Consider the following 19,870-nt stretch of genomic DNA (forward strand, 5'->3'; position numbering starts at 1 on the left):
AAAAGGTTTCTATGGATTGTTACGTAGTTAATGCAAAGATTTGAAGTTGCTGCTTCATAAGTGTTTAAGCACTAAAGCCTCTTTGGGATTATCTGTTCTCTTTTTTTATAAAACACAGGGCTGCCATTTGACTCTATTCTTAGAGATAACTTTCTTCACGTAATGAGGTGCCACGACTGAGGATGTTATGAAACTTCAAGTTCATGCAAAGAATTCAGACATGCAGTTTCACTCGCACTGCAGAGCACATAGTATTTATTTTATGACACCGCCAACTGTGGGCAGGGCAGGGTGCCAGGCTGGTGTGTGAGAGAGAGAGAACATGTGATTTTATCATTGCATGGAATAAAAGACTTCACAAAGCAAACAAGTAAGAGTAAACGTAATGAGATTGAGAGTTAGAATTGTGTAAGATTTGACACACAATAAAACAAGCATCTATTGACTGGAATTTATGTTTGCCTGGGGGGGTGAAAGATTAGAGATTCTTATAAAAATTACAGGCTTTTATAATTCAAGCTCACGTGTCAAGTGAGCCAAGCATGTGACCAGACCAGGGAGTTTACCCACCTGCTGCAATATATAGCATATATTCAATTTGGAGCAACTGTGACCACATCATTTTCTCTGAGATTAATAAAGTATTCTGATTCATATGTATGCACTGGGAGACTAGGAGAGAATAAAAGTCATTGATTTGTTTATGTTTTCATTGATTTCCACGGTCAGTTTCCCTTTTCCAGATTTCCTTTGACGGGCAGTATGTGTTGGAAAGGAGAAACGTGACCAGAGGAAGGAAAAACTCCTTAAATGAATAAAATGGGAGGGATGGAGAGCCAACCTGAGGGAGTGACAGAAGAAGAAAGAGGGAGGGAAAGAGGAGAATAGAGACAGCAGGACCAAGCTCACTGCCCCAGTGCTCTCCTTTCTTTCCTCCAGAAGCTCAAGGCTGAGATCAACAGATAGGTAAGTTTTCTCCAGCATTTTTATTTTGTTCTCCTCTCCTTCTGTTTATTTTTTATTTCATTTTTTTTCTCATTGTGTTTTTCCTCAATAACTGAAAATTTCATCTCTGTAACTAATTAAAGTCATCCTCATTCATGTATGAGGGCCCATGATCCATACACAAAGCAGAATTTGTCTGACTCCTAAATCTATCATCCTCTAGACTTTCTCCTCACAGCTTGCTCCTTACCACTAGTTAGCTACTCTGCTAGAAGACAAACATTTTAGAGGTTGTAATTATTGCTCATTAACTACAGCATCTCGCACAGATGGAGACCTGCTGCTCTATTTATGTGTGAGAGCATTTTTATGACAATGTTTATTTGCTTATGTGTCTGTTGGCCTAATACGTGCAACTAAACTTGAGGGTTTGCGGAAAGCCAGAATTTCCGTTGGCTGGATGCAGAAGCTACTTTTAGCTCCCTGTGCCTTGACTGGTTCGGGCTGTTTCTCAAACCTCTCGCTGTACTTTAAATGACTCTGATTATTTTAAAGGATAAAAACATCTATCAATCTTTCATTTTACTGTGGAATGTCCCATTAGGGTTGAAGAAAAAGTTTCTAATTATATGTTCTGTTAGACTATGGAATGTGACTTCCATGGCTTTGTGTTATTTTGAAGATTTTTGTGGTAACATTTATTTTGGGAGCTGCAAGCATCTTGTCTGCTTTGCTCTTTTGAGCTGATATCAGGCTGATGTTTCTATCAGCCTGTGTTTCACTCTTTGTTCCCCCCCCTACCAGGATGCGGTGGCTCAGCTCCTTGTCTACGCTCCTTGTCCTGCTTCTCCTCTGCCCCCCTTCGCTTTATGCACAGGAGGCCCATGTACGCCTTGCAGGCTTAAACCGGCGCAGTACAAACGAAGGACGTGTGGAGGTGCTCTACAATGGCGCATGGGGCACTGTGTGTGATGATGAGGTAGATCTTAAACTGGCCAATGTGATATGCCGGCAGTTGGGCTTCCAGCGCAGCTTGACCTGGGCACACAGTGCCAGGTTTGGCCAAGGACAAGGTAGGTCCAGCCAAAAATGTGAAGCTTTAAAATACAAGTCTCTTGATTGATTTCCCTTTATTTGATGACTTGCTACTCTTTCTTGTGTTAGGTGTGATCTGGTTAGACAATGTGCGCTGCAGGGGCACAGAGGCCTCTATTGCAGAATGTCATTCCAATGGTTGGGGGGTCAATGACTGTAGCCATGCTGAGGATCTAGGAGTTGTTTGCAGCCCAGAAAGGAGACCCGGTTTCCCTGCTGTGACTGTAGAAGAGAGTCCTTCATCTTCCAACCAGCAAAGACAGAGAAACCAGTCACCAAGACAGTCTCTGTCGCCCCCAGCTCCACCTCCAGGCCCAGCACACATCTCACCTGCCTCTCAAAGAGGCCATGAGATTGCTCTCCATCGCAACCCAGTCTCTTCCCGCCGCAGCAACATCTCCCCGCAAGAAAATGGTCATGAGATCCAGATCTTGCGACGAAATCGAGGTGGTTCAAGAGACAACAACCAAGTCAGCCCAGCTGCTCCACAAGGGCACCAGTTACTTTCACGTCTAGCAAATGGTGAAGCTTACAGGCAAAGACAGGAAACGGCACGGAGAAGTCCACAGGCGAGGAGACAACAGGAAGAGGAGAGGGTGATCAGGCAGTCCCAATATCAGCCTGAATCCCAGATCCCCTCTGGGAGGAGGAGTGACAGGAATCAGCAGCTCAGTGGGAACCATGTTGAACCAGAAACTCTTTATCCAGACATAGGAGAGGAGAATGGTGCATACTACACACAGGTAAACACACACACACACAATACACACAACCTCTAGTGCACACCAAAGAAGCAACCCAGTCTAGTTTTAGCCAGACTTCTGCAGAAATGTCATTTGTGGAACCACAGGCCAGTGGACATGTATAATTAGAGACAAACCTAAAACCAGACCTTCCCCAGAACCAGTTCTTATGAATTACCATGGCCTGAAGTTTAGTTTAACCACCAATAGCTCTTCCTCTGAAGGAAAAACTTTAGATCAGAGGAAACTCTGCTATTTATCCCTGCTGTTTGACTTTATTTTTTCTTCTTTTCAACTTGCCGAGTTTACACTTCTTGACCATTTTGTAATCACGATGACACATATCCCAACACGTTAAACAAACTCTGTCGACCTCTGTTAGTTTCTTTCCTGCTGCCAACAGTATTTAATGTGGATGATTAGAGACGACGCATAGGAATCTCCTCGTGTTATTCCTGTCTTGATTGTGTGCTATCTGCTCATGCTTATTTAAACAGTAGGACAATGTGTCAACCTTTAAATGAATTGTTGATGCGAAGCTAAAAAGACAACGATGATTATTTATTTGGGATAAATCAGTGCCCGTTCTGTTTTTTTCCTGTCAACAGGGATCTGAGAGAGTTCACTTAGAGGAGGCTCGTCTGCGGCCAGTGTTGTCCAGCAGCCACGGCGGTCTGGTCACAGAGGGAGTGCTGGAAGTGAAGCATGCTGGGAAGTGGCGTCATGTATGTAATCGTGGATGGGACCTTAGCAGCAGCCGTGTCGTCTGTGGCATGTTAGGATTCCCTGCAGCAGAAGCGTTTGAGAAAAATGCCTACCGGTAAGTATGTGACTGTGGACCAGGCAGAGTACCAGAGGTGGAAAGAGACATAGAAATGGATGTGTGTATGTGTGTGTGTGTGTGTGTGTATGTGTGTCTGAGTGAAAGGGATGGAAAAGTATAATGGACTAACATCCCTCCACAGATTAGGCAGCCCCATGCCTGGATTGCTGTTCCAACCCCCCTGTAGTAGAGGTTAACCACAACCGCTGTCATTAGTATAACCACACTTGGCATGACAGGTCCATAGTGGTATTAGCCAAGCCTGGCTGTCCACCAGGGCTGTCTTCCCCACTGGCTGAGTTGGTCTCAGCACAGACTTTTAAAATAGTCCTAGAAAGTATGTTATTAATGTCAGATCCAGACAACAAGATTACCGTCATACTCATCTTGTGTGTCTCTCTACTTAAAACCTTCCCTTACATGGTTTCTAATCTCATACAATTAAGAATCATCCAGTGAAAACTGTGCGCAGCAGCATCTGCGAATGCCAGGTGGCATGTTTACAAGAACTAAGAGCTCACACTTACTGAATTCATTAGTAATTATGACTTTTTTCAGCCATACACTTACTTAACAGCTTCTGTAACTATGAGAGCAGAAGTTTTGGAGGTTTTGGAGGCTCTCCCAGGTGATTAATATACTTTGACCCCCTCCTCCTTTTTTATTTGGTTCATTCTAGTCAGGCCAAACATGCAGGTTCACATTCACACTTACAGCCAATTTAGAATTACCAGTTAACCTAACATGCATATTATTTGAATGTGGGAGGAAAACAGCACACCTGGTGGGGATCCCAGGCTCAGGGAACACATGTCACCTCTCCACAATTGCGCATTTAAATAAACATACAGAGAAACACAACTAAAACATGTCTCGGGTTTTCGGAACGCCGGAATAATGATCCAGTATGTATGCAATAATGACTAAGAAAAGTGAAAGATCTCACTTTTTTTTCCAACTGCGTGTTTTTATAACTATTTAATTGTTCCCTAAACATAAACCCTTTGCTCTACAAATAATACCAGGCTGAATTGTTGATTTTATACCCATAAATCCAAGTGTCTCGTCTAACTTTAGCTGTAAATACCCACTAAAACACCTACAGCAGCCTTCAAAGCCTTTACACACACTTGTGCATGCTTAAACATTCTGCCCTCCGCGCACACAGACCTTGCATAAACTTTGTCCGAAATCCACGTGCTCACACAAATAAACATGCAAACAGAGTACACACACACGCGCGCACATACACTTGCGCACATGCAAACACAACTCTCCATATGTCCCTCTGGCTGCCCACAGAGGTCTTTTTACGTCTTGGCTAACAGGACGACTGTACTGACCGCTGGCCTGTTCTACACCATCTGTGTCTTCTCTCCATTTCACCAATAATTACTCCATGTGTCTTGCTCCTCTCTGCTCAGCAGCAGGACACAGGCTTATTCACCTCATCTGTCCCATTCACTGCAGCTCCAGCAGCCTAACACTGACGCTCTGTCTTCTTTCTGACTTATCTCCAGTGCTTCAGAAGTTTGTCTTCACTTTTACGTAAGTAGATACATTTGGTCACATTTGGAACCCAAACGTGACCAAATGTCAAAAAGCATAAACAAGTCTGGTTGTCCAACTTTTGGAATCTAATGTTCCAATCTAATCTGGACAACACTGAAAAAAAAAACACATCTCAAAGTTGTCTGGAGAAAAATCTTGTGTCTGTGCCAAGAGCCTGAGCAGCAGCTCGTGTAAAGATTGTTTGTTTTTGTCAACCTCCACCCCGCTACGTGGGAGATGAATAGAGCAGACATTTTTGTCCAACAGTAAACAGTTGGAGGTGGCATCAGGTTGAGCATTAGCGTCTGTTTTAACAGATATTTTGTAGGTGAATGTTTTTTAAGTGAGGTAGAAGTAGATGTGTTATGTCTCTCCTTAATGGCAGGAGCCTATTTTAGCCATGTTAGCAAAGAGGATCTATGGGGATGGCAGCGCTGCTCGGTACCTTTGGTCCAGACTAAAATATTATTTTAGTGACTATAAATATGATTCCTGTTACTTTTTATAAAGACCCAAAGGGTTTGGGGGTTACGTGGCTTTAATTTTAAGTCATTATTTTATGTTTTAGTGATATGTCTTGACCGACACTGAGTGGATTATCATGAAATTTGCATTGAACAAATACAAATATATTATAAATATAATTCCTTGAGTTTCTGTGCACACCACCAAGCTTTTCTTATTGTTTATCCAGACATGACAGCAGTCACATCGCCTCTTTCTGGTGCTACACACTACACTGGCAGTTTTCCACGACTAGTCTTTTTTGGGGATTGGTGTCCACTTGAGCAGCTGTAATTATGGTCTGCGCGATCCTCTAATCTAGAATATTCTCTCAGCAGAACCTGCTGCACACCCTTTGCTGTGTCAGCACATCCCCCTCTTACCATGCGGTTGTTTTTTTGGTGTGACTGCCTTTGTCTCTGCCTGTTAAGTTGCTCAGCACATTTTTACAGATGTTTAAAGACTCCCCCACTTTGCTGTGCTTACAAAAGGCAAGTGTTAAATCCATTTTACAGCTCCCTTCTTTTCTAACATCCACACTCTCTTTGAGGCTGACACTAACTTCTTCAGTTCTTCTAATTTACTTTCACCCCCTGCTCCTTTTTCTCCCATCCTCAGCTTCGGTTTATTAAAAGACCGTGTTTAATGCCTTGGAGGCAATTATGCTAAACCCCGCTTTTCATGGAAAGTACATCATTATGACCCCTTTGAGGGGTTTTTTTTCCATGGAGGTTGACGGGACCCATTAGGGGCTGTTGTGGAGTCAGTGTGGCAACCTGCTGCCTCTTCAGTGAGCCAATTGTTCCAGTCAGGCAGCTTTGCATTCATGCAGTATAATAACATGTTATCTCAGTTTTCCTGAGAGTCAGCTCCTCTCTCCGCTGTGGCTTATGGTATTGTGTGGTCAGAGTTTCATTAAAAAAACAGCATTAAGCTGAGGATCCAGAGGAGAATGTTTTCTCCTGAGTAAAAGACCTCAGCAGTACTACAGCAATCACAATTGGTATGCTGCGTTGAGGCATGTTGCTGTGGTTCACTTATCTGCCATTAAAGCCTTAACTCAGTTCCAGCCTGTTTTCAATCCAACAAAGAGCATCACACGTTGCATTTTTAGCTCTCAGCTGAGACCTATCGAAGAGAACATGCATTTCCTCTTCCTGTTTAGTGAAGAGATGCTCCTAAAAGTTGCCCAGCTCATGGATACTTTACTCTTACATCACTCGTTCCATGTTTCCCAGCATGCAGCCGTAACTGCAGTTTTACAGAATATTAAAGATCTTTGCTTTTACAAAGGCTGGGAAAGTCTATATGCACGTGCATATTTCCATGTCTGCTGTGTGTGAACCAACATGCTACTGCTCACCGCAAAGCAGACACTGCCAAGCAGAGCAGGCAATTATATGGGAAGTACTCTCACCCCCGCCCCCTCCAGACCATGAACCAACACCCCCATGCAGTCTGTCTCTCCCATTTTGATTTACCACGGAGTTGTGACACATTTTATATGGTGCAAACACAGACAGATAGGCTTACACAAGCACATGGGGAGATAAAGCCAAGGAAATAAAATAGAAGCTTCTATAAAGTCACAAAATACATTTTCATACTGTATATAATAATATTTCCTCACAGTGATGGGCAGCAGGTGGTTTTCTACCTGATCAGAGAAATTACAAGCGTGGTAATTTTTTGAAAGCATTCAGCAGCCACTGTTTATGTGGGGGGGACCTCTTGGTTGTGTCACTAAGTGCATGTAAAATGTTCAGGCTCGTCACAGAAGTGGTCACTACTTCTGTCATTAAAATCTGGGGCAACGAGTTTGTTTTCTAAGATGTGGTTATTTAATTGTTATTGTTTACTAGACCATTTAATTCTAGTTAACCCAACCAAGTAGTTTAGGGGCCTAAACTTAACCGAATAGTGCCTGGAAACAAATAAACGGTAAACACAGTGTTGGATCTCAGGTCCCCTGATTAAATGTCTTGTGTCTGAGTCAAACCACAGTCCTATCCTCCATCTCCAGATATAGATTTTATTGGTCTTTATACTTCCTCGCAGGTGCTGCTGCTGTGGGAAATGTGAAAGCACTCATATATTTTATTTCTGCAGACACTTGACAATCAACCTATTCTGCTGTTTCAGTCTGAGGATGTGTTGGTTTTTGCCATTTTTACCTCCCACTGTGCTTTCACTGCTTTTATTGTACCCGTTTTCAGCTTCAGTCTGCAGCTATTTGAACAAAAACGACCCCTGATAAAGCTGTATACCTGCTCAGCGCAGAAAGGAAACAGACACAATTAGCAGCCAACCAAGTGAATACTGTACATTCTTCAGTTCGACAGAAACAGAGCTCTAAGTCGAAAACAGTTTTCTTAACTGCTGAATGACGCCAAAAATGCTACATCAATTTTTTGTTTCCATTGCAGCTAAAACTCATAACGACTTAGGATTTGTGTCTCATTTCTGTTGTTTGTAGGGATTTATTAGCAGAAAAGGCCAGCATTAGTGACCAAACTTGCAGACTAAATTACATTTCATAACCACTGGACTGCAGCGGAAATCAGAAATAAAAATATGCAACAGTTTATGCTTATCTGAGCATGGAAAATGTCTTTTATTGTAAAAGAGCTTAAATATACACCATTTTCCCTCCACAGACTGCCTTTTGTTAGACTGTAAATGACTTGTGGTGCAAATGTTCCACACAGTAGTTTTCTGGCTCAGGATTTCTATTAGTTTTCATTATAAGTGCTTCCAGCATCAAAGACATTTCTCTTCTAATATTGGGACTGTGCATGAAAGCACTCGGAAAAGCAGGATACCGAGGTTCTCCCGGAGAGGAAACATCTCCCTTTTCCAGTATGCCAAATATTTAATTGCATCACAAATCTGGTTTTAGTGTAAACTCCTCCTGGTTATACTTGGTTTTGAGTCATTTAATTCAGGCACATTCATGAAGGGCGTCAGTCACGCTGCACCTGTCTGTGGTCACACTGTCTAATACAAGTGGTCAGCGCTAATGTGTCTGTTTCCAGATTTAAGGGAGCCCATTTTGTGCATAGACAATATTTCCTCTTTGGATTCTAGTTTAAGGTAATACCCATAAAACTAGACAGAGTTTGGAAAGCCTGTTGAAGTTGGCAGACCTCAATAAGGATTCCCGCTGGGATTAATATATAGTGAACTATTCATATGTTTAGTTTCTTTTCCACGTGGACTCCTCAAACCAGACGTCCACACTAGACATATAGGCAAACACTGAAACTGAAATACCCATGAACGTAGGAATAGAAGCTCTAAAAAAGACACAAGAAGGAGGGGATGGTTTTAGAGGAAAAATGAAAGAAAAGGGAAACTTTGTTATCCGTTATTCTAAATCTTCTCCTCTCTGTCTTTCTGACAAATGTTTAACTAGGGAACAAATGCCCTGTCAGGGATGTTGTGTCTCCTTCATATTTATAGTTTCAGCTGGTTTACTTAACCTTTGATGAACAGAATGGAAGAAGCAGGGATTTCAGGGAAGAAACAAGAAGGTGACTGAAAAGGAGACTGTACAGGAGAAGCACAGGGGTAGACTGTGGGAGTATGTAGGACAGCAGATTGTTTAGTCTACTCGATGTAAAGATGCACATGACTGAAGATTCATGACTATAATGTTCTCTGTGTTTTAGGAAACTGTGGGACTCCAAGCTGGCTGATCCTTCCTCCAGGTAAAATCAGCATCTGCTTTTTAAAGGATACAACTCGAGCACAAAATCATAGTTATAATGTGTCGTCTCATTCCATTTCTTCTTTGAATCACTCAGGCTGAGGACACAGATCAGTAAGAAGGGTTACTGGGTGGAGAAGGTGCAGTGTCAGGGTGTGGAAACATCTTTGTCACAGTGTCAGGCCCTGCTGTCCCTGGCCAGGAGCGATGTCCCATGCAGGGGGGGCATGCACGCCGTGGTCCGTTGTGTACCTGGATCCCAGTTCGCGCGTAATGGCAGAGCACCTGCACCGCCTGCAGTGCCGGTTAGTGTCGGGGTGGAATATGACAAATACAGACTGGAAGTGTTCAAATTAAAACCTTAAGCTGTGTCTACAGTGGAACTAGTTTGGTGACCAGAGACCACAGAAGGCAAATTACTGTAAAAAACTACGGGTGATCTACTTTTCTCAATGTCACAAGATGCTGCAGTCTGATATATGAAATATACCCAGGCCAGATTTACCTAGGCACCCAGCACTTCAAACATTTGCTTCAAAGTAATACGTCCCAAGTGAATCACTTCCAGTGTGGACGCAGCTTAAGTCTTTTGGGAAAAATGCTCAGTGGTTTTCTTTTTAAGTGGTAAATAAGAAGATTTTTATCACATTACATACAGTATGGTCTCCATGTAGTGGTAACAAGGAAGTTCTATATAAAGGGCCTATAGTATACTCTATGGTATACTCTATGGTATACTCTATGGTATACTCTGTGTGTATGAATCAGCTTTTGGCCTCAGAGGCCCCCCCACTGCTCCGTCTTCCTTGGTGGCAAGAGACACTTTTGTATACAATTACTGGGTTACTATGACTAATATTATCCTGCTTAATTTTCCCTGCCAGTTGACCATGTACATATTGTAGGTATTTTTTTATCTGTACAAAATCACAGGGGTCACAGTCTGAAACCGAGAAATACTTTGAGCACATACCTTTACGCAAAAGTCTTCTTATAGGTGTGAAAAGTATTTGCCCTCTTCCTGATTTCTTAGTTATTTTTTTTAGTTATTTTTTTTATATATTTGTCACACCTAACACTAAACAAATTTTAATATTAGACAAACATGAGTGAATACAAATGCAGTATTTCAATGATGAAGGGGAAAAGCTATCCAAAGCCAGCTCACCCTTTGTGAATAATGTTGTTGCGAGTTCTTTTGTGACCTCCTGAATAAGTCATTGATGCAAAGACTCATTTCTTTGAGGCCGGCCAGTCCTGGGAAGGTTTCTGTTTCACGTTTTCTCCATTTGTGGATAATGACCCTCTCTATGGTTGACTGGAGTCCCAAAGCCTTAGAAATGACTTTGTGACCCTTGCAGACTAAAAGACTGACTGAATATGTTTCTCTGCTGTTTTTAAGTTTCTGTAGCTCCTGGCACGATGCGTTGTCAGACAGGTTATATTTAAGACAATTCATGATTCAACTCGGCTTTAAAAAAATATGGTTAATCACAGTTAGTTTATGATTTAATAAGAGGGAGCAGTCACTTTTTCATAGAGGTCTAGGTAGCTTTTTTTCCTTTAATAAATAAAAGTATAGTTTTAAAAAAAAGCCTTTTGTTTTTACTCGAGTTAACTTTGTCTAAAATTAACGTGTCTGATGATTTGAACATTTATTTGACCAGTTTTTTAAAAACTAAGAAACCAGGAAGGGAGCAAAGATTTTGTTCAAAGCACTGTATGCCTTTTGAGTCCAAGTGAGTCCACTTTCCCTTTGCTTTTCAGCAAGAAACTGAGTTTAATGAGAAAATGTAGCATCCAAATGTGAACATGCATAAAACATAAAATTTCCAAATTGATTCAGAAACACCTCACTAAAACTTGCACTTTTTTCTTTCAGTCTGTTGTGCGTCTGAAGGCCGGGCCCCGTCTCGGGGAGGGCCGCGTTGAGGTTCTGAAAGAAGGCAAGTGGGGCACCATATGTGACCATCTGTGGGACTTACCTGCAGCCAGCGTGGTCTGCAGAGAGCTGGGTTTTGGGACTGCCAAAGAGGCACTGACCCAGGCTCAGCTGGGACAGGGTAAGATACATAGCCACACACATAGTTTGCATACAGTCAAGCAGTACTTTGATGTCTTTCTGGTGCAGTGAACTTTATTCACCATGACTTGGAAGGTCACTGTGGGAGACGTTTGTGTGTTTGAACAAAACCAAAAGCAGGTTTTATTTGTCTTTATTCCTAAGTAAAAAGATAACCTCATTTATGAAATCACAGAGAGGATTAAAAAAGGCCACGAGCTGCTGATATGATAACCATAAAAGATATGGTGCAGACTTTGAATCAGTGCATCCTAAGTATGATTAGTTTATTTCAGCGATTCCTTTAAACTAAACACTTTTCTATCTAAATGTCTGTTGCTGCACTCAGAGAATCGTGGACCTGAGCAGACAAATAAACCCAGAGAAAATATTTACTGCCTCGCTTCCACTTCTATCAGAGAAGCTGATTGTTGAAGAACTTTACCCATGACCACTTAGACGAGTGTAAACAATGCTATGAAGTTCCACCGATGAAAAAAACTGCATGTGTTGTTGTCAAAATAAACATATATGTATGTGAAAAGTTAGCGCAGCTTTAAAACTGGGATGTCAGGCAATCAGTGCTGAGTAAGACCAAACATTCAGTTGTAATTATAATAGTAATGCTTTTGTTGTGGGCGTAAAAATATAGCCACCAAAGTGTCTGGCAGTAATGCTTTTTTCAGCCAGGAAACAAAATAGGCCCTTTCTCACACTGACACTTTTTCTTGCCATACCTCTGCAGTAACTCTGTAATCACATTTATTTCCTCCCATTATCTTTCTGCCCAAATAAGCACATAGCATGTCCTATAATGGTGGGAGCATTTCCTTCTCTCTACTTTACTTAATTAAGTAATTCATGGAAAGCATGTGAGTGTTACTTTAAAGGCTCTATTAAACTAGGTGCTATGGTTACATTTTAGCATGGGGCATTGTGCCTTTTAGCGTCGTATGCTAGTTTATGAGTTGTGTAAACATATAAGGCACGAGTCCATGTGAGGTCCCATGGTTCTGCAGTCAGAAGAGAACAGCAACTCAAAACTAGGTTTTATGACATCATTAGCTATTTAAGACTAAATTATAGGGCTTTAATGGGCTTTACCCTGGGCCCCATACACCTACGCAAACATAGATGTGTTCAAAGATTTTGCTCCATTTTGCTATTTTGACATCTATTTTTGAGTTATAAAGAGCAGCCCTGGTGTGCAACGTGCATGACGGAGTGTACCGTAATTTGGCTTTCAGAGCCACATCACAGGTCCCATTCATGTCTGAGCTTTTAATCCTTCTCTTTGCTCATCTGCTACACTTGAGCCATCAGGTTTCAGGGACTTTTATGTTTGTGTCGCTCTTTTAATTTGCAATCTGTCAACTGCTACTCCGTTATGCTGTAGGTACTGGTCTCATCCACATGAACAGCGTCCAGTGCACAGGCAGGGAGAAGTCAATTACCGAGTGCCACTCCAGACCAGTGCCTCTTTACACCTGCAAACACAGCCAGGATGTGGCAGTCCGCTGCAACGTCCCAAAAACTGGAATGGAGGCCACGGTGAGAAACCCACACAAACAAAGTACACACATATCAACATTTAAGCATACAACAGGAAACACTTTCTTGCTCCTTTCACTTTTAGGTGCGTCTGGCAGGAGGCAGAGAACCATCGGCGGGCCGTGTGGAGGTGCTGATGGAAATCGGAGGAGTGAAACGCTGGGGCTCTGTCTGCAGTGAAAACTGGGGCCTGAATGAGGCCATGGTGGTCTGTCGTCAGCTGGGCTTGGGCTTTGCCTCAAGTGCTCATCAGGTGGAAAAAAGCAGCTTTGTTGATGTTTTCCTCTGATTCCGTCCTTTTTGTCTCTAAGCTTTTGTTATGTGTGCTCCCATTTCCCCGCTTTCTCTCCATCCTACTGTTTGTGTGCCTGTGCTGTGTTATTACTGAGGCCTGAGGTAATTACAGGCTTCTCAGACGTCCACTTCCAGCGCACTGAAAATAAAAGAGGGAAAGTAAGCCGAAGAGAGATTGGGAGAAAGTCGCAGAGCAAACAAACTGAAAATAGACTTTTGCATGGAAAAGGCCACTGAGAACATTTAACAGGCAGTTTCAAAATTGTGAAAAAGAGTGGAAAATGTGATAATATGTACTGATAGATCCTATAAAAAATGGTGCTTCTCTGTTTGCAGCAGAAGCTCCTATTTGCCTTCTGCTGTGCCATTTTTCACAATTCACAAAGCACAAATGACCTCTGGGGATTTTTCTTTGAATATTTTTTCTTCTGTGCAGGAGACTTGGTACTGGCCTGGATCCGCAGATGCTGGTGAGGTGTTGCTCAGTGGGACACATTGCATTGGCACTGAGATGTCTATTCAGCAGTGCCGCAGAAATGCACACATCTACTGTCCAAGAGGGGGAGATGGCAGGGCAGCAGGAGTCACATGTGTAGAAAGTAAGTCTAGAACTGGCAAACATGTGGACACAACTGCACTTTTAGTGATGTTTCCAGTACAGTACAGTGCCAAATTGGAAGGGAAACTTAACAATAAAACTCTTTGATTCATGCAGCTGCTCCTGACCTTGTACTGGATGCACAGCTCGTCCAAGAGACTGCTTACATCGAGGATCGGCCTCTTCACCTTCTGACTTGTGCTAACGAGGAAAACTGCCTGTCTTCCTCTGCCGCCAGAATGAATTGGCCCTACGGACACCGCCGCCTGCTGCGCTTCTCCTCCCGCATTATGAACATGGGTCGTGCCGACTTCCGACCACGAGCCCCAAGAGAAAGTTGGGTATGGCACCAGTGCCACAGGTAAGAACTAAAGCAGCCATTTAGAAGCCAATGTGCCATTTAACTGAGCTTCAAGGTTTTCATTTAAAACTGTAGCTGCTTATTTTATGCCTCCAAGCAGATAGGGAGTAACTATGTGCTGCAGTCTTTGGCTGGAAAAGAAAAGTACCATAACCTCCTCTATGGTGCGGCATAGGGCATTATGAGGTGATGCAAAACAAAAGCATTTTATAGAAAACACAGTTGCTAGCAGAGGTCAAAAAATTAAATGTCAGCAGGGAAAGATAAATGGGACATTAAGATTTAGTAAGTGAAACTGGATCACTGGGTTTTGCACTATAAATAGCGAAACATGTATAAAAGTCTGTTATTTAGCACAATGAACATAATGTTTTATCCTCCAAAGTACTGTTTACAATAAACATCCTTCTCACTGGTCACCCAATTGTTAGAGTCAGAGCCATGACTGCACTCAGAGCAGCCTGGCTTCTTATCTTGGCGGTTGTGGTTGTGTGTCCCAAAACGAGAGGCACGGCTCGTTGTGTCTCCCAGCCACAACCCAATCACTACCTCCCCGACCAGAGAACACATGGTTTGACTTTGAGTTTTGATAGGGTTTGCTCTGGGAATGGTTGTGTAATGAGAGGACACCAAACTGATATCTGTCTGTTCTCTTTTGCTTTTTTACAACTTTTTCCTGTGTTCGTCTGACGCCTTAAGATCAACATAACAGGATTTATAGCTGCTGAATTTCAAGTTGACGCAAGGATTCTTGTCCAGAGATTGTGTAGTTGGGAAATAAAACAGCAGCAAGTCTGTCTTAGTTTTGTTCTCTCTCTTTTTTATGTATTTCATTGTTTATTTGCCTTCTTTCAGACACTACCACAGCATTGAGGTGTTTACCCACTATGATCTGCTCACACTCAATGGGACGAAGGTAGCTGAAGGTCACAAAGCCAGCTTCTGTCTGGAGGACACCTACTGTCCTGATGGTAAGATATTAATAGAGATTACTAATACATTCATTTGTTCTTTGTGTGGAAATGTGAAAACAAAAAAGAGCAGAATCGTGACAGACAAGAAAGAATCGAGAATACATAAAAATGCAAAGTTGAAATCCTATAATGAGTGCTCAAAGTCAGGCTGTAAGATCAGAAGCCAAGCCTAAATAGATCTTGGTTTCAGAGAGGCCAGACAGCTTTATGCAGATCCTTTCTATTCATTTAGAGGAAACGCCAAAAAAGACTTGTTTTATAAATCATGTTATTTTAACTTCAGACCTCAAATCCACAGCGACTGACAGCAAAGAAAATTTACGTTTAAAGTCTCTCCAACTATTTTTTTGTCCCTTTAGGTCTCCATAAGCGATATTCCTGTTATAACATGGGACAACAGGGAATCTCAGTCGGCTGCTGGGACACCTACCGGCATGACATTGACTGTCAGTGGGTGGACATCACAGACATACGACCTGGTGAATACATCTTTCAGGTCAGTTTGTTTTAAGACACAAAAATATATTATCGCTTGACTAATTTGTTTACTTTGTGCTGAGCTCATGGTGAAACTGCTAGTCCAGTGAAAGTGCAGAACAAAAAGTAATCCACACTTAATCTTCATGCTGAAATAGCATCAGTGATCTCAGTAGCTTACACAACTTCTCAGATCAGGCATGAAAGCAAAATAGAGAGCAGAGCAAACACAGACGTTTGTGTTTCAACATCTGAAGGCACACATGAGATAAAAGCACAGATAAAACACTATAATTTTAGCTAAGTGGCTCTTGGCTGTGTTTCCAGCCATTCAGGTGTACAGTATATATGTAGTTTCAAGGGTGTGTGTGTATTTAGAGAAAGTGAATTTAGTCTGGATTTATATAGAAAGTAGACCTGCTATTAGTCCACCCTCTTAGAAAGTACGGACTTATTGGCGGTGGAAAAGCTCTGTCAGCACTTTGCATTTGTACAAGTTTTCGTGCTCTATCACGTCTGTTTCTAGACATGCCGTGTGCCGCTGTGTGGTGACCTTCTCATCTGTCCTCTTGTTCTCTCTGTCATTTGTTCTATTTTTTTCTGGACATTTTAGTGGCAGAAAAGCAACGATGTTTACATGAAATCAAGATGCCAGAGTTAGACTTGCATGTGCCTACGTGGACTTTATGTAAACGACACACAGGAGTGGTCCTTCTGTGTCCACATGAGCCTGCGCACATGTGACTAGCCACTTCTTGAGAGATAAACCCACATAAAGCACAGATGCAGTGCTGCCACGATGCAGCACTTTGTGGTCGGGATTGTGGCGTAACAGTAGCTGAGCTGCTCATAAATTTGTGTAAGAAGTGAGAGATTAAGGAAGGGCGTAGAGGCTTGCTTTTTCTTGTGCAGCCTTCACCGTGATTCACAGCGTGGCCGACATTTTTAAGACCATACATTAAGCTGATGAGTCACGTCCACCTCAGCCTGATTACTCCTTATTGGGTTGTTATTTAAAAATCAGCGACACAACCTCATAGTCTTTTACATGACTGTGACAGCCTTTCATTGTTCTGTAAAACAGGCTAAGGGCCCTTTGTTTCACATTATTACAAGAGCATTTAATGGGATATCAGCTACCACTAAGTTAACGTGGTGTTTTACAAAATATGTGCTGACATCATTGGCTGGTCCCAATGTGCTTTTAGGACCAGTTGTAATGTACATATATATATATATATAATACTGCACATTATAAATTCATAATTATGAAAATTCTGCATCTTAAATCTTTGTCTGTGAATATAATTGTAACCACAAAATTTATACAGTATGTAAAAAATGAAAGTGGGTTGCTTTATTGAATATGTGGTCACGTTATCTGTTTGATGTGTGCACCAGGAAAATTCATTTGTGTGCTTTCCTTATATATGGCAGACAGACAGGGTGGAAAACAACAAACCATGGCAACCAACCATGGTTACAGTCTAATGGTAGGCTGCGACTTGAATCCAAACCCAACACTGTCATCTGCCTTTCTGGGTCTTTTGTCCTCTACAGAGATAGCAGTGGAAAGTGATGTCATGCATCGCTTGAACCCAAAATATATAACATCACTGGTCATATAGAAAAGGTGAAAACAATAATCCTGTGGCTTCTCAGTCGGGCCCCATGAAAACCTCCTGTTTCAAAATTATCTGAGGAGAACTGCTACTTTCACACTCACTCCCTTACTTTATTAAAAGACACCCTTTGCAGCATTTCAAGTCTAGACAGAATGTTGCTTTTACTATCAGTCCCATGCAAACACCCACCCGTATTTCCAGTATAAACTGAACTAACAGCTGCCCAACTCTAGCTACATGATTAATATACATGCATTAAATAATAACAATACAAAGAAGAAGAAAAAGAAGACACATGGCCTGAGTAAATTGTGCACATGAAGTATACAGTCTTACCAATACATAAAGTAGTTGTTAAAAAATGTTAACATAGCAGAGCATTATCAGAAATGTGCAAGACAGCACGATGCATGAAATTCTTTGATTTGAAATTAATTGGTGCTACTTAAATAAGTTTAGTCAATTTTTCCACTATAATAAATATTAAATGAAAACGTGGTAAAACATCCTCGTTATCATATGTGTAACTAAACCCCTCCTAACTGTGTGTTTAATGCAGATTTCGAGCTTTGATGGTGGATATATAATGTTCCGTGTATCGCAGTGATAACCTGGGATACTCTAAATGCTTGCAGTGGTTCAAAGACTGTCGAGACACTATGTACAATGCAGCCACAAATTGCAGTACAATCTTTGAAAAAGACATAGGGAAGGTTGTAGTTATGTACGAGCCATTACAGTATACAGAAGTAGGTTATTTGTTTTTGTTGTTGTTTGTGGTGGTGGTGGTAATCAAATCTAGAGCATCTAAAGCAAGAACAGGGGCTGCTGGTGAATTATAGTGATGCCGTTTTCTCCATCTAGCAAAAGGATTACTTTGTCCTTTTTTTTTTAAAATAATTCTTCTGTTTCAAAATGAAACTCTATTTGTTATGAAGATGACTGACTTTCAGTCTAATCATCTGTCCTGTTTCTTACTCAGGTGGATGTGAACCCGTCTTTAGACATGGCTGAGTCTGATTTCCAGAACAATGTGATGCGCTGCCGCTGCAAGTACGATGGAGCTCGGGTTTACATGTTCGGATGCCATGCAGGTAACATGTCTTTTACTAAATTCTCTCTGTTTCAATACTTTCCTGACTGATTCTGTGTAAGACACTTCTCTTCTTTGTTGTGTTTTTATCAGGCGACGCTTACAGCGCTGAGGCGGAGGACTTGTTCGACCACCAGCGTCAGATCTCCAACAACTTCCTGTGAATTATGGGAGACCCAAATTTGTTAACAGAACAACTGTAGAACTCCTCACCACACCTCAACATGTATGGGAAGGGAGGGTGAATGATAATTACTTGCCAGTAAACAAAGAGGTGGGGATCAGAGAGAGGAGGGTCTGTACACAGGAATGATTTGGGAGGGATGGAGTGACTTGATTAAAAATGAAAAACAGTATCCTGTGACTGATTATGATCAGCAATGAGTTTTGTTGTTAGAAAGTCAAAGAGATTAAAGGGAAAAAAAATGTTTAAACAAGAAAAAAAACACATTAAAGTCAGATATCATAAGCATCATGACACCATAATAGACATACAATAGTTTACAATTTTCAGAACTTGATGTTTTAACTCTTACCTTGATTAAAAAGTAACCAACGTTAAGAAAGTCATGACATGAAGGCATATGAGAACAACTTTGCAGTACATCACCAGACTGTAGTCCATAAATCTCTGTACCTGCTTACTGTGCTTTCCATCATCACACTGCAAAATGTAGCATTTATTGTTACAGCTGTGTGGTCTTTGGTTTTAAATGAGATTTATTTTTCATGGTGCTATTTTGCCTGTTTTGAATAAATATTGTAATGTATTGCAAATGTATTGTCATGTACAGTTTTATATTACCTCTCTGGAATAATGTTCTTAAGGTCTCTAATTTATGCAGAATTTTAATGTACTTTTGAGTTGAAAGCTGTTTGTATTGTTAATTTTATTATGATAACTATCTCCACTTTGTTTGTTCTTTACCTGTTTAACATTGGGAACAACAGACGAGATCTGGTTGTACCACAGTATTGCGTCAGTACTTGGTAATGGTAGCGAAAGAATAAATGTCAGATTGAAAACTGTCATTTGAGGCATTATTATTTGACCGCAGACATTTATAATGCAGAAAGCTGAGAGTAATTAGGCCGTGTTTAAGGATATAATAATAATTAAGCGGAGTTAATGTTACAGTTTCTGTAGACGGTTTGGAGAATTGCCTAATAGGCTAAAAGAGATTCTTGAAGTTCATACAGTGCCTTATGCAAGTCTAATCAAGTTGCTTCAGCTTCTTCAGCAGATTTTAAAAAGATCTAAGATGATTAAAGTTGCTGGGTTTCCCATCCTTTTCCTAGGAGCGTGAGCTAAGCGGCGTTTTATTGTTGTTTCCACCATATTTCCACTGAGGAATACATAGAAACACTGGAAATTCTCACAGTTGCCCTCTGTCACATTACATAGGCTATGCTTTAAATAAATGACTCACTTTGGCCTTTTTTCTTTCCATTTTATGAGCTGGTG

At 41.4% G+C, this 19,870-nt stretch overlaps 1 protein-coding gene across 1 annotated transcript; it reads left to right on the forward strand.

Moving 5' to 3' along the window:
- Positions 1-1,750: 1,750 nt before the first annotated feature.
- Positions 1,751-18,643, forward strand: LOC102784244 (lysyl oxidase homolog 4). Its single transcript, XM_087841973.1, has 14 exons — positions 1,751-2,018; positions 2,110-2,783; positions 3,392-3,603; positions 9,333-9,371; positions 9,468-9,675; positions 11,253-11,433; positions 12,829-12,983; positions 13,069-13,236; positions 13,714-13,876; positions 13,993-14,236; positions 15,092-15,207; positions 15,570-15,706; positions 18,295-18,406; positions 18,499-18,643. Exons 1-14 carry the CDS (start codon positions 1,751-1,753, stop codon positions 18,567-18,569), a joined length of 2,748 nt encoding a protein of 915 aa, XP_087698099.1. The 3' UTR covers positions 18,570-18,643.
- The last annotated feature ends 1,227 nt before the right edge of the window (positions 18,644-19,870 follow it).

This window comes from Neolamprologus brichardi, chromosome 6 (genome assembly GCF_056152115.1).
Source record: "Neolamprologus brichardi isolate AB-2024 chromosome 6, ASM5615211v1, whole genome shotgun sequence".
Taxonomy (NCBI): Eukaryota; Metazoa; Chordata; class Actinopteri; order Cichliformes; family Cichlidae; genus Neolamprologus; species Neolamprologus brichardi.